The sequence below is a fragment of the Pogonomyrmex barbatus genome, unplaced genomic scaffold (genome assembly GCF_055798465.1).
Source record: "Pogonomyrmex barbatus isolate J1 unplaced genomic scaffold, ASM5579846v1 scaffold15, whole genome shotgun sequence".
NCBI classification, from domain to species: Eukaryota; Metazoa; Arthropoda; class Insecta; order Hymenoptera; family Formicidae; genus Pogonomyrmex; species Pogonomyrmex barbatus.
Genome location: NW_028297111.1, coordinates 3127259 through 3142273, shown reverse-complemented (window position 1 = coordinate 3142273; position 15015 = coordinate 3127259). Strand labels below are relative to the sequence as shown.

At 33.9% G+C, this 15015-nt stretch overlaps 1 protein-coding gene across 1 annotated transcript; it reads right to left on the bottom strand.

Moving 5' to 3' along the window:
* Positions 1-392: 392 nt before the first annotated feature.
* On the bottom strand, positions 393-11918 carry LOC148937244 (1-phosphatidylinositol 4,5-bisphosphate phosphodiesterase epsilon-1-like). The gene is given in 15 exon segments (XM_089073442.1): positions 393-4285; positions 4287-5316; positions 5319-5635; positions 5900-6223; positions 6429-6777; positions 7392-7695; positions 7792-8016; positions 8354-8552; positions 8554-8579; positions 8970-9196; positions 9559-9857; positions 10233-10269; positions 10272-10437; positions 10597-10900; positions 11446-11918. Coding segments are annotated over 15 exon segments (4407 nt in total). The 5' UTR covers positions 11904-11918; the 3' UTR covers positions 393-4143.
* Positions 11919-15015: the final 3097 nt, after the last annotated feature.

The window sequence follows — 15015 nt, the reverse complement described above, 5'->3', positions numbered from 1 at the left end:
ACAAGAATAGTAAACATGAAAATAAAATAATAAATTTTAATAACAAATTAAATAGCTGCAAAATAATAATAATAACGTTTATCTAATAAAATATATTATATATTTTACAAAAGAAATGGAATAATAAATTAAACTGTCAAAATTTACTTAAAATTTACTTAAAATAAAATTCTTTTAGATACAAATTAAAAGAATTACATTATTTTTTAAATTATCATAATCAATTTAAATGACTTCAAATTAGCATAATAAATTCAATTTTTCATTAGTTGGTTGCTCTTAAGTTATACAGAGATATATTTTATATTTAAATTTGTATGGATATATGAGGAAAGGGAAAATTGAAAAAACGGAGAGGAAAAGTTTCTCGTCTAAAGAGATAACAACTGCAATTATTTATAAAAATGCTCTTTATGCTTATATATTTACATGTAGATCTTTTTTCTCAACAATGTCAATAATATTAATATATTGTAATGGTAAAACCGCTATAAGTTTCCAATATGGTCGCATGCTTCTTTTTATTTAACAGATAGTACATGCTTTTCTTTATTTCTCGAAACGAGAACGGAGGCTACTCGAATGTTTACATAATAACGCCAAAGAGAATTCTGTTAATGTTAGCGGCTACTCATATAATGCTCGTTCTTTTTTATTTTGTAATAATTGTCATTTAAATGTGACGAAATCCTACGGCATACTGTACGCGCACTAAGAAAGGAGTTTTTTCTGCTTTAGCGATAACATCTTTTTTTACGTTTTGTCTTAAAAGTCTTTCATCGTTTTTCATCTTATTCCTCAAGCATACACGCGGCTTGCATGAAATGCATGAAATACACCTGATGGCACCTTGTTTAATAATACTTTACAATAAAGTTAACAATGAAAAAAAATTTTTTAATCTTAACCAATCTATATCTGAAGAATTTTACAAAAGGTATAATTTTACATGTACATACGACAATATTCTCGGAAGTTTATACACTAATTGAAGATTAAAACAAAAAAATGTCATAGACATTAGTAGCAAAATTCTAATTCGGGATTAAACAGAGTAAAATCGATATTTTTAAATAATTAATTAAGATTAAAAATATACATTCTGAAAATACATTAAATGGTAGAGCGTTTTTATTTGTATTTTTCATGCCGTATATATATTTTCTAAGACGATAAATTAATTAATTATTGTATTAAGTATATTAAAAATTATTGAACCAGATAAAGTTTTAGAGAAATAGGCAAGAAACGATTACAACTAACCTGGTTCCTTTCACTCTGATAACTATATTTAGTCACTGTTATTCGGCGATTTAACTAATTGCTGCATTCGTTAACTCGCATATATAATTTTCTTCCGACAATCATAGCGATACGATCTTGCTGACGATGAACCGGAGAAAGCCGTCGACGAGAGATGCGGGCAGCGACCGCTTGCAAGATAAATGCATTATGTATGTAATAAAATTCATAAATACGCAAAACGAGACTTTTCTGTACTTTGCTGTACCTGATCATCGTATCCCGATCAAATTTGATACACCGTGCGAAGTCGGTGCCAGCCCGATTGCATCCGGCAAGAATATACGTCCCTTAATTAGTCGATTACAAATATTAATTAGTCAATTTCATTCTTTCTTTTAATCGTCCCACATTTTATTATCTATCGCATTTTCCTTCATAGTTAACAATTATTTTGCTTTTCTTTCTTCCTTTGGCTCCAAAATACACTATGCAAAAATGCAGCGCACGGCCGATGGCCATTTGGTAACGCGTATGTACGTATATACGATCATATTCATATTCATATGTATTTCGCATGATTTTTTTATATCAATGTAACCAGCTACCAAAGAATTACGGATATGTACAATTAATAGGGATATGCCCGGTAACGCAATAAATCCACCTTAAACGATATACAATTCGTATCACATTTCAGGATAAAAGATATTTATAATTTTGTATATCGCATATTTTGATATACGTTCAATATAGATTTTATATATATATATAAAATCCGAATCTCTCTCTTCAAATTTTCTTTTGTATTACGTGGCACATAAAACTTCAAATAGAATTCTGTCCTAAATTTTGACACGAATTATAGATCATTTAAAGTGAGCTTCGGCATTCATTTGGCTTCTCGTCCGATTTTCTCGAGAATAATCTTCCGTTCGGTAATCCGTTGTTCTGCCCATCTCTCATTCTTCGCGCTTCTTCTTTTCTTCCTCTTTCTTCGTCCAGTCCGATTCGTGTTCTCAACCGACGACGAAGAAAACAAAGAGTCTTAATACTGATAACGTTTATGTTTAGGATTGGCTCCTGGGAGCTTCCTCGGTAGTGTCTTAATCAGAGTGGTCCCAAAATATTAAGAAGTAATCGTTTCGCGTGTGCGCGCCGCTCTTAATGCGATAGTCACCTTTTAAACGTACTTAATACATTTTTTTTTGACTCATTCTTGAAAAGGAAGGGGATGACAGAATTGAAAATATTGTCGAGCATGGATGTTGTTGGACACATATAGGACATCATAAGATATAACAACATTGCGTTTATATTGCATTTCCTATATATGATGCTATAAGTATATTTACGCTTTTATTTTCTTCTTTATTTATATTTTACACAAAAAAAATAAATAATTAGTAGATAATATTAAATATTCAATATTCAAAATCAGTTTTGTCCAACAGTAAAAAAATAATACTGACACATAAACAATATAACAATTGTCAATAAATATTTTATGCGTGTCAATGGTGATAATTAATAAAATTGTTAATTAAAATTATTAAACTAAATAATGTAACGTAGACGCACTTGTTGTATCACTCCTCTTATCTGTGATTTTCGAGTTTGAATAAAGATAAAAAAATTCATATAATTTATATAAAAAAAACTAGGCAACTTATATAATCTATATAATTCATAACAGAATATTGAAATTTGTAATATCGAAGGTATTCGAAACAAAGTCAAGTTATTAGGTGAATTTATGATCATGATTTTTCTTTACTAAGAGGACTGTGTAAAATCGTAATTTTTTCCATACAATGTCCACGCTTTTGGAGGCGAATTTGTTGGTAATTGCACATCCTTCATTATAATGTCTAGCGGCGGCACAACAACGAAGGTTACAACGGTTGCAATTGAGATGAAACGCTCGATAGACACTGTCCTTTTATCATCGATAATTCTCTTGATAAGGGGGTTTAGTCAGAGATCCAAGGAATGTCGAACATTAATTATTAATTACAATAATTAATTAACAATTATTAGTAGCCATTGTTTGTTACTGCTATGTACATAATGTTCTTTGAAGATGCTGCTATATATTAGGTAAATACCGTTGCAGTCAAGTACTTTGATCTAGTTCTTGCTTATCATTTAGTATAAATTATACGCGATAATGAGAGAGTACGAGTGATGCTTGTTGTACTTATCAAGTTGCGTGATTTCGAGATTTGTTAATCTTCCGTTGTTAATATTTATAAAAAAGTTTAATGTATTCCATGCCCTTGTAAGATGATCGGAAAACGGAAAACAGAAAAAAGGACAGGAAAAAGAAAGAGAGAAAGAGAAAGAAAACGTTTTTATGATATTTTTCAAAAAAAAGAACAAATTAACAGTATATATATATATATATATATATACTGTTAATTTGTTCTTTTATATTTTCCAAAGAATTATACTCTATATATCTCCTTTATATTTTCCAAAGAATTATACTCTAAAGAAACTAATTTTTTTTATTTTAAAAGTCATATTTCTTCTCGTATAACGTCATCGTCTGATCAATAGCAAAATCGAGTTGTTTGATATTTTTTAATATCGCGATATTTTGGATATTTTACTGTTCTGATCATTTATCTTATTATCCAATTCCAAGATTTACTGTAATTTGTAACTTTTACGAGCATTCATGACGCTTGTATTGTATTTACTTCCGACAAAATGAAATCTTTTGATCCTCTCACGCTCTTATTTCGGTTTAAGGTCGCACTTCGACAGGATCGTCGATATCGAAAATGTTTCATGAGATCAGGATTAGATTCTGATTATAATAAATGGATCACAAGCTTACAAGTGGCTTCTCCGAGCGGCGAAGATCGATGATATCGACGTCGCCCTTGATTGCCACTATGACTTCCAGCTCATCAGTTTTCTGAATGAGATCTTCTTTAAATGAAAAGCAGCGTTTAATATGTCAGATTCATGCGTATCTTTCCCATCAGAATGAACTTCTCGTCTACGTCCCGACATCATCAGCCGATGTCTCAGAAGTGGGATCTGATAATGCTTCCGAAACGGGTACCTTCTCCTTGCTAGATCCTGGCAGAGACACTGATCTGCCCACAGAAAATCCCTTGCTGAGTCGATCAAGAGTTGCGGGCAATAAATTTCGTCTGGGCCTGTTCTCTTTCTCTAAGGATAAATCTAGGGTCTTCCAAAAAGCTTGCGTGGTGTAAACATTCTCTTCATCGCTCAACACCCTTAGTTGACGATTTCCGCTCCCGACGACACCCGCTCCACCCCATTCCAACTCCTCGACCAAAGCAAATTTAAATGGATTTTCCATTCTTCTGGCTTTTATCAGAGCTTGCGCCAGCACGTCCTGCGCTGAGCTACTTATCGGTACGCGTAAAATCGCATAAGGGATTTCCGGCGAGACGTTATAAATACAGACCAGAAAAGTATCTACTTCATCCCATATATGGGTAGATTGGTCCCTCGTGTTGGAATCATTGAGTTTCGAGTGGCCGGCCGTGCTTCTGATAGAAGCGAGCCATGCTCTACTGCTTGGATCGTCGCCCACTCGTTTTAACAGGAAACGTCCTTGTCCTTTCCATAAAGCCTGTGCCTGAAGAGGATGTTCCGTAGGATTCAACACACGTTGAGTTGGCAGTTCTTCCTTATCTCTTTTCTCCCATCCACGGGACACTTCCTCTACTAGGATGTACTCGTCCACGTGATCCGGCGAAATTCCGGCCTTCTGCAATGCTTGCAGCATCACTTCTTGCGTAGTACTCTCCTGAGTCACTTTCAGGATGGTATATGGTTCATCTGGTATCACATGGTAAACCATCAGGAAGAACATTCGTCTCTTCAGAGTGACGCCACCCAAAGATCCAAGATCGACGGTACTTAATTTCTCAGGTTCCTTGCTTGATGAGAGACGCTTAGATGACTCTTTGTGATCGCGGCAACACGTGTTATAATCCAAGCTCTCTTCTTCCAACCGAGAATAGATAAAAAGCGTGGAAAGAGCTAGTGGCTTGTTCTTGCAGGGTCGTAATCGTACGTGTCGATAGGTCGTAGACACTTTAGTGGTATTACGCATTGCGCGATTACATGATGAGAGCTCGCTTCGATGACACCGAAACGCAGAAAGGCGAGATCCTTGAACATAACTTGAAAGCAGAATTTTTCGTTCCAAATGGGATTCAGTGCATTATTCTGGATCACTTTTGTTTTGTGCTTTGCGCAGTCGATCGGTATACCGACCAATTCAACCTCGACGTACGTACTGGTGACGAAGTTTGTAACCGAAACGTATTGTCCTGAGACTATTGACAGACTCAAATGCGCAGAGTGCAATCCGTCGAATTCTTTATCCCAAGGATTGAACCGTCTGTCAAAACATTTGATTGTTCAAGAAATTTGTTTGAAATAATATACAATAATTTAGAAATAACTCTCTATTTTATTTTTTTTCCAAGATAAAGACATCTTTTCATAGTAAAGATAAATTTTTATAATATAAAATGGATAAAAAAGATTTAAGGATAGTTGTAATTTATAAACTAAATACACTCTCTCTTAAAATACACATATCATGTTCTTATTGTCGCATAATTAGGAAATTGGTGAAACATATGGCAAAATGTGAATTTACCTGTACATCATGTGTCCTTTGTCCCACATTACCGAAGGTTTCTTAACGTAACCGCATTGACCACTTTGCTCGAACATGGCTGCATTCAGATTTAATCCCGCGTCATCGGTCTGATAATTTAATGCGTCCATTTGGATTCCGAAAGCTCAAAATATTACAGGATTAAAATTTGTAGAATCAATACGCATCCCCGCGGGATACGTTCGAATGAGTTGAGTCTCTGCATGAGCCAATACGCCCAACGGTTGCTTCCTACAAATCTTCTTCGCCGTGCTCTCATTCAGAGACGAACATTGGAAGCAGGCCGGCATTCCGCGAGTAGATCTATAACGTAAATGCAGAAAAATACATTTGTCTTTTGTATTTACAGAATTAAACATTTCTAATTATAATATGTAATAATTTTGAAAATGGAAACGTAAAACGTCGCAAGAGCAACATTAAGTGATCTAAGAAAACGTAATGACAAATAATAGTTTAAAAGTATGTATATGAAAATAAAGAAAATATTTTGCAATGTAAAACTGACCTAAAAATATTATCGATGTTGCTACCGCCGCTCGCGATTGAGGCGGATGTCGAGAGTGATTGTGGCGATCCGGATGAAGAAGCTACGCTACTAGGTCCTATACCAGCGATGCTGTGCCTTTGAACTGGCCCCGTATGTGATTGATGACGTATTTTTCCCATGACGACTGTTGTGGTATTCAGTCCGCGGAATTTAATTGCTTGCAAATAAATGACTAAATCCGATAATTCTTTGGCTCTTTGACTGCTCTGTTTCTGTGATTTATCATCCACTCCTGAGTCCGATTTCAAACGACCATGCGGTACTTGATTGCCACCTTGGTATCTCTCATAGCTTGAAATCAAGTTATCTGTAAATTACACGTCAAGTGATTCGCTTCAATGAGATTGTAATTGCTAATGATTATTATATTTCTTGTAGAACAAGTAGAAAAAAGAAAAATTGGATTTACCATTGTAACTCAAAGAACGGAAATAGGATAAAACAATATATAGTATTCCAGCATATTTAATTTAAACCTTGGTTTCAAAAAAATTGAAAATTTATTAACAGCAAACTTCGATATCTTTTTGGAAAAGAATTAATCTAATTAGTATTATAGACTAGTAGCGTTTTCGACTGCAGTGATTTATAATCGTCGTTTCGATACAATTAATGATCACCGTATGCTTTGGCTTACTATAGTTGTAATTAAACTGATTAAAACATATTTGAATAATTAGATGCTTAATACTTCAGAAAGATATATTAGAGACATAATTATATAGAAATTATTTCATAGTGACTCTATTAATAATTTAATATTTTTTATGCTCTTTTTACACTTTTAATTGAATTGAATTTGAGTTTATGACACATACGCAATTTAATCGATTTTAGATCGATTCAAATTATTATAAAACATTTCCAAAACACTAAAAATTTTCCAAGCACGCTTTAATATCAATAATATATTATTTTTACCATCAATGTTATCATCTTCATCATCGTCCTCTTCATCATCTTCATCTTCGCTGAAATATTCAACAACCGATGTGCTGCTCACGTCGGTTCGCATTTGCTTCATGGAGGATGCGCGATCCGACATGAGCATTTTTCCACGATGACTGAGTGGCGTGTGTGATAAGGGACCAGCAGGATCAACTACCAGTTTCTTATTTTTTATCAAGATTCGATAACGCAGCTGTGAAGGCGAAGGCAGTTGGGGATCATCACTAAAGTCGGACTCGAAGAGAAACTTCGTTACCAATTTTTCACCAAAAACAGACTGAAACAGAGAAGTTGTTTGATTGTAATTTGATGTATGTATAATAAGTAATTATAAAAAAAATAATTTGCTAGACAATTAATTTGACCTTTTTACCTGAAAGATCTGAGCCATGCGAGCTTGCTGACTTGGCGAACAGTGGTTCTCAATGGAAAGGATTACGGGATAAGGGGAGATAACAAAAGCGCTTCGATCAATCGCTTCCACGACCGAGCGGAATGGTATTTTGGTAGTGAAAGTATGGCCGTGATAAATCAACGGGGATCCATCATCACCATCCCAACAATCGAGTTCCACGCAGCGATAACCAGTTAAGAGAACCTGGAGGTTGTTATGTTGTTATCATGCCATTAGATTTTATTCGAATTAAACACGACTTTAAAGGAAAATTTATATTACTCATTTTGTAAAGTAAAAGAATGAATTTTTTAAACTTATACATTTTTTATATTTAGAATATATGTGTAAGAAAAGAATTACTTAATAATTTATTTTATATCTCATTAAGTAATAAGAGAGATTATTAATGAATAACAAGCATCAAGTTCAAAATTAATCACGACAAAGCAAACTATGATGTCATAATAAGAATGTTTCATGTCCTGATTTTACAAACTTTATTCATTACATGAATTTATTTTCGAAAGTCATAGCCCACCTGCGAATATAGTTGCACAGAGGACTCTCCTTTGAGCTGATGCCCAGTCAAATATGTGTTGTGAGAGCTGGCAATGTAATATTGCGATAGAGGCTGCTGCATCTCGGTTTCGGACGGTGTCGCATACTCGTTTGGAAAGGCATAATTGTCCTTGTCCATCATATACCGCGCAAAACCCTCGAAAGACAAACACCACTGTGCGAAGTGCCGGGTCTGGTTCGTGCCTCTGAAATGAGAGTAAACGGGTCCGCTTGATTGTATTACGTCGGATCGTACATTCATACGCGCGTAGCGCATCGCGATTGCAGTCGTATGAGCATACGGAGAAGTTGGGTCTTCTATTTCCAGATAAGGCAAATTGAAATCACGAGTTCGGTATAACGCAATGAAAGGAAGGATTGTTTATCGTCTTCAACACAAAAGCAGTTTATTCTAGCAGTTCATTCAAGATTGAACGCATCAACATATCAACCGTATACGACGGTCTAGCGTGCAAAATATATTAGGGGATATTAATCTCCTGTATTACGTGAAAAAAAATTGTCAGAGAAAAATGAAGCGGTTAATCAAACACACATTTTCTCGCTCGCTGATCTCTGACTTCATAAACATTTACCTTGACCAATGCCTTGATCTCCTCGTCGCTCAACTTTTCCTGCTGCCGGGATTCCAAGAATTTCGTGAATGTCGCCAAAGTGATGACTTGAGATTTCGATGTGTCCACGCCGGAACAATTATTGACTATACTTGCCGCTGCGATGGCATCGAAGATCTGTTTCTTTTGCAAGTTACTGCCCGTCTTATATTCGTGACAGTCAATAGAATTGTTTCTCGTCAACAAACCTACCGTATTTGAATATTGATTTTATGTTTTAAACAATGTTTTAAACAATACTTGAAAACAATTATTTATATATAAATTGATATAATTATGATATATTATTACAGTTTTATTTTCAACAATATAGAAAAATATATTTGAATTATCAAAATTTGATAATTCAAATACATTTTGAATCTTTTTTTCTTTTCATTTCCAATTTATTCAAAATTATTATTTTTAATGTTGAGTTTTCAGTCATATATTTATATTTAAGATAAACTTATCGCATTTTTGTTAACATAATTAAACATAGGGCTTGTCTATACTAAAATTTACTAAAATAAAATTTAATGATTACATTAAGTCTATTTTATCGGCCTACCGATTCATTGTGGAGTGGCATCGCTAGTCTGTCTGAGCACCACCGGTCGAATATTAAAGTCTCTTAACGATCCATCACTTTGGCTACGACACGTAATCGCTAATTGACCAAACAAATCACGCAAATCTTTCCTGGCTCGTAAGCTGAACGATCGAAAAAGTGCGATAAATTCCACAAAGTTCAATTGCATCTCGTACATGATCGAAGTAGTGCGCGCTTTCACCTGCCAAGGGGCTTCCAAGCCTCCCGGTATTCCATCGGATCCGTTCTTATCTTTTTCCCTGGCGACACACAGCAAACTACGCGAACGTTATTGCAAGAATAAAAAGAAAATTGACCAATCGTAAAAATAATTTTTTCATGTGAGATTTCTTCGAATCTTTCAAATTGAAATTTTCTTTTTTTTTTCTTTTTTTCTTATTTTAGAAATATACTTTTAAGATTTTAAGGTCTTCAAAATATATTACTGAAAAGAGAATTTCTTTTTGCTCTTTAAAAAAAGAAAATTATAAAGATTGCTTATTGTTTTGCATGAGAAAATTCTCTTAAATTTCTGATTTATATTTAAATAATATTTATAATTACGATAATTACAAAATTTTTTATTTTCGATCTAAATATAAATATTCTGAAAATCAAGAAGAAGAAAGAGAGTAAATGAGAGAAATATGTACCTTTGAAATGCGGAGTAAGGCAAGTTGGAAGTGAAACGTCATCGGAACCGGGCGGGCTACGTGGCGGGATTCGGTCACGACTTGCTCTCGGCGACGCTGGTAGGATTCTCGTTAAGGACTCTCTGCTTCCCGCGATATGATGTAAAAGTGTTGCACATAATCCTCCATCCGAAGAGGAGGAATCGTACTGTTTTATACTCAAATCCTAAATTAAACATCAAGATTAACTTTAAGTTATATTTACTGAAAATGATTGTACGTGAGGTGCGATTTTTCTTTTCTTTATTCGCAACTATATTTGTTCTAAGTCTAATCTTTATTGTAATTTTTATTGTAAAAGATACGAGATAAGCCTCGTGCGAACCTTAGTTAAAGCATGAATGTTGCCAATTGATTTTGTCTTTTTGCCTTTAACATTTCATCTTCGTAGAGTGCTACTGCTCGTTGGTGACAGCGTGCCGATACTTTCTGTCATAGACCAGTCACGATCGCCAAAAACGCGAATAACATCGGCTGTCGTCGGCTGTTCCAAACCTTCCGTCGGCTGTTCCAAATAGGAAAAGTACAATTGAAGATATTTTTCTTTCAACCAGCGTGATCTACGATCTGTTAACTGTTGTTGACGTTTGAGGCCTCGCAATATCCAGCACAATCCCATATACCATATTCTGAAAATGAAGCAACGTACATAAATTACATAATCTATATATCTCAACGGTACGTAATTTAGCAATAAATCATAAATTAGAAGGAATTGTTAGCATCGCGTAAAATATATACGGAATGTTTGTTATTATTTTGTTATTAATATACCACTGCTCGTAATAATATATTATGAACATATTAATATATTATTAATGATATGTTATCCAATCCAATCCTTTAGGAAGTATATCAATGAATTTACGCAGTAATTTTTTTACAAATGCTTTAAAATGTACGGCACAAATAACACACAAAAGTATAATTAATAAATTGAAAAGAAATATCCGTGAAATAATCTTGGATATGTAAACTGAGATTTTTCTTTATTTTTCCAAAAAATGAAATTAAAGAAACACACGTATGTAATATTCTCAATTTTGCATATACATATAAATTAAAAATAAATTTTAATTTTTAAATCGAATTGTGCATGACATGAAATATTGCAAATATTGCTTGAATCACATTTTTTTACATTAATGACTGTATAGTGATAATTAATACGTACTTGCTAAGAGCGGGAGGACAAAGTAGGAAGATCAGTCGATTATCCGGAAGATTGAAGCCATACATGAGGCTGATGCAGCAGTCGGAGCCAGGTAGGCCATATCTCTTGCAGATGCTCCTGAGATCAGCCTCTCGATCGCGGTCGCAACAGCCAATCATTATCTCCTTCACCGATCCCACATCAAGATATCCCTCTTCTAAAGTGACAGAAGCGCAGTCAGCCTGCTGCTGCATATATCTGCCAACTAAGCCCGCTGATATCGCGTCCTCCGGATTCGCGCTCAGCGAAAACTCTGTGAAAGCGGTACCACCAACTTGCGCCGTTTTCAGGAGACTCCAGGGTGGCTTTTCCCACACGAAGGTGCTACAGGCGCGATCGACACGCGCAAATACCAATGCTGTCTTCGAGGTACCACTCTCACAGTCCCAATGCACTAAAGTCGTGCCATGATGCAGCATCTAAAACACAATTTTTAGAAAATATAAGTAATCGTGTATATAATTTTTTAAATTAATTTTTCAATTTTCGAGTTTTATATTATATTAAAAAAAATTATAAAACCCAAATTTTTTAAAAAGAGGGCAGAAAAAAATTTCGCTTTAAATAAAAAAAATTACTCTAAAGCAATTTAACTTTAATTTTGCCAAAATTTTATTTTCAGTTTTAGTATAGTTAATTTTTTCAACTTAATTATATTTTGTTGCTACACACATACGTGCGTGCGCGCACACACGCGGAATATCTTACGTATTATTTTTGATTTTGGATAAGATTCTAGCATCTTTACGTATCATATTTAGTTTTTGCAATTATTATACCTTTAAATATATTAATAACTTAATAACTAAATGCGTCATTAAATTTCTATCAAAATCTTTTTGCTTTTTGAAAAAACTTTTACTTTTTTATATAAAGATTATCATTTAATATAAATATAATGTATATTTTCAATTGAGATTGTGTTATAATATAACATATAAATATATTACATATAAGCTTTTGGCATTTTGCATTGCATATAATATGCATTTCGTCGCTAATTAATAGAAATGATATTGTGTAAACACAATATTAAAAATATTAATGTATAAAGTATAATTCATATAATTCCGATTTTGCTCAAAATACTGCTCTGCCGATCTACAGTAGTTACAACAATCGTGTTATCCTGATAATATCATTGTTTGAAAAGAAAACAGAGTAGATATTGTTGTAAATATAAATATATTAATTTCGCACACGCAGAAGGCATTTTCGCTACTACGAGGTCATTTTCGCAATTGCGCCGCACTAAGTACTCTATGCTTCCACAAAGTACTAGACTCCGTGAGTGCATTTATAACACTGATGGGACTCGTAATGCACTTATAATGGCGTTTACGTGGTCGTCTCTAAGCGCAATGTACAGACAGATATTTATTGCGCGTACGCTCGCATATGTACGAATTTGCGTATTTGACTCGAGTTATTTATCGATGACACAAGGACAAAAGAGAGAGGTAGTTATTCGAATCCATAATTTTTCACGAAATGTACAATTTCGCGAAGAACATATGTATATTAATATCGAAATACCGAGTATTGAAATAATAATGTGAGTTTAATATTCTAGAACGTATTTCATATGCAAATGTCGCATTTCCGCATTGTCGAGTATAGAGATAGAAATTAATTTTGTACGTTGACACAAGGATAACTTCAATTCACCTTCAATTAGTTTCCATTATTCACTAGTATTAGAGCGAGATCAAATGAAGAACAGGAATTTAATTAATTTATTTACATCAACATTTATTTACATCGGAATGTTAATACGGTTGTCATCTATTTTTCTATTTTTATAGCCACGTCCAAATCCACGTCGTTGAGGTTTCTCACGTTCGAACACCCGACATACTATCCATTCCATTAAAAAATATCATTTTCATTTTATCGCCAGAAAACTGCAGTTTTTATGACGGCTTGTTCAACAGTGCTAATTTCATCGCATTTCGAAGTTCAACGTCTGTCATTTAATTTTTATGATACTTTCAATACGACGAGAATTTATTACTGACTGAATATAGACTCAAAATGAAGTAAAATTTTCGTTAAGAAATATAAAGACACTTTAAATTATAAATATATAATAAAATCTTATGTTAATTAAATTTATTTTAATTATATTTAAATGACTTTTATTAATATTAATAACACATTAATTACATTAATCCAATTAAAAAATTAGAAAGAAATGTTTAATTGAAAATGATAAAAAGTTAAAGATTGAATTTTTTAAAATAAAGAAAGACAGTTTTAAATTAAACATTTTTCTCTAAATTTTTAATTAATGTAATTGTTCGAATTAATGTAATTAATACGTTATTAATATTAATAAGCTCATTTAAATATAATGAAACATAAAATTTCATATATATACGTAAGTGTATAGTCAAATAAATAAATAAATAAATAAATATTGATAGATTATCAGTAAATCAGACATTTATTGGTAGATTATTGGTAGATCCCGAATAATTATTTCTTTATAAGAAATTACCTCCGTAAAGATATCAAAATAGAGAAGAAGTCGTATAGTTTTTCTAAAAATTCTTCTGAAATAAATATATTTCTCACTTGACATACTAGTCATTGCGTGTCATCGCGTGTTATGTATCCTTCGAGAACGTTCTGTGGCGGCAAAGAAAAATTCATGATGTATCGATCGCGACGGAATTTCATGACGGGAGGCTAACGAATTTTATTCGTTATAAACCATTTTTTTTCGACAAATACATCGTGTCCCATTTTTTCTCTTGCCACTCAAGTAACGCTGACAATTGGTGGCTCGAAAAGGATGACCTGGTTTTGCGTGCTGCATTACAACTTTTTTTCCCATCGGTCCTCTTGATTCGTTTGCCGCAGAGAGAGAGAGAGAGAGAGAGAGAGAGAGAGAGAGAGAGAGAGAGAGAGAGAGAGAGAGAGAGAGAGAGAGAGAGAGAGAGAGAGAGAGAGAGAGAGAGAGAGAGAGAAAAGATGGTCTTGATTTCCACGGAAAATCTCGAAAGAATGCAGCATCGTCTCCGACAACAGCAGCAAACGGAAATAGGCATCAGGGAAAATTCCATGAGGCACAATTCGGAAACGATATATGGAGAAAATTTTAATTCTGTACAAACACGCGGAACGACTTTGTCACTGCTCGATTCCGATATGAGCAAAATTCTTAATTCTCCCACTCCGCGCGATGTAAGTGAGACATGGAAATTGTATAAAGAAGTACTTTGCAGATATCTCCATTTTGATAAAGCGCAAAAGGAAGATTCGACGCGTAACGCAGCCGATGAGAACAATTCAGATGCGTAGGAGGGGGATATGATGGAACCAGCACGCGAATCACAACCATTGAGCAAACTTTCGCATCTTGATAGGCAAGTAAGTAATATACTACGAGGCGAGTCTCTGCGTAAGCGCGAACGGCAAAGCGTCGAAAACATATTAGAAAAGGTGCCGAAAAGTTTTCGCGCCAAGGGGCGTTTACTTTTGAAACATTTGATCCATAAAGCAGTACCCGCGAGAATTACTTGAGAC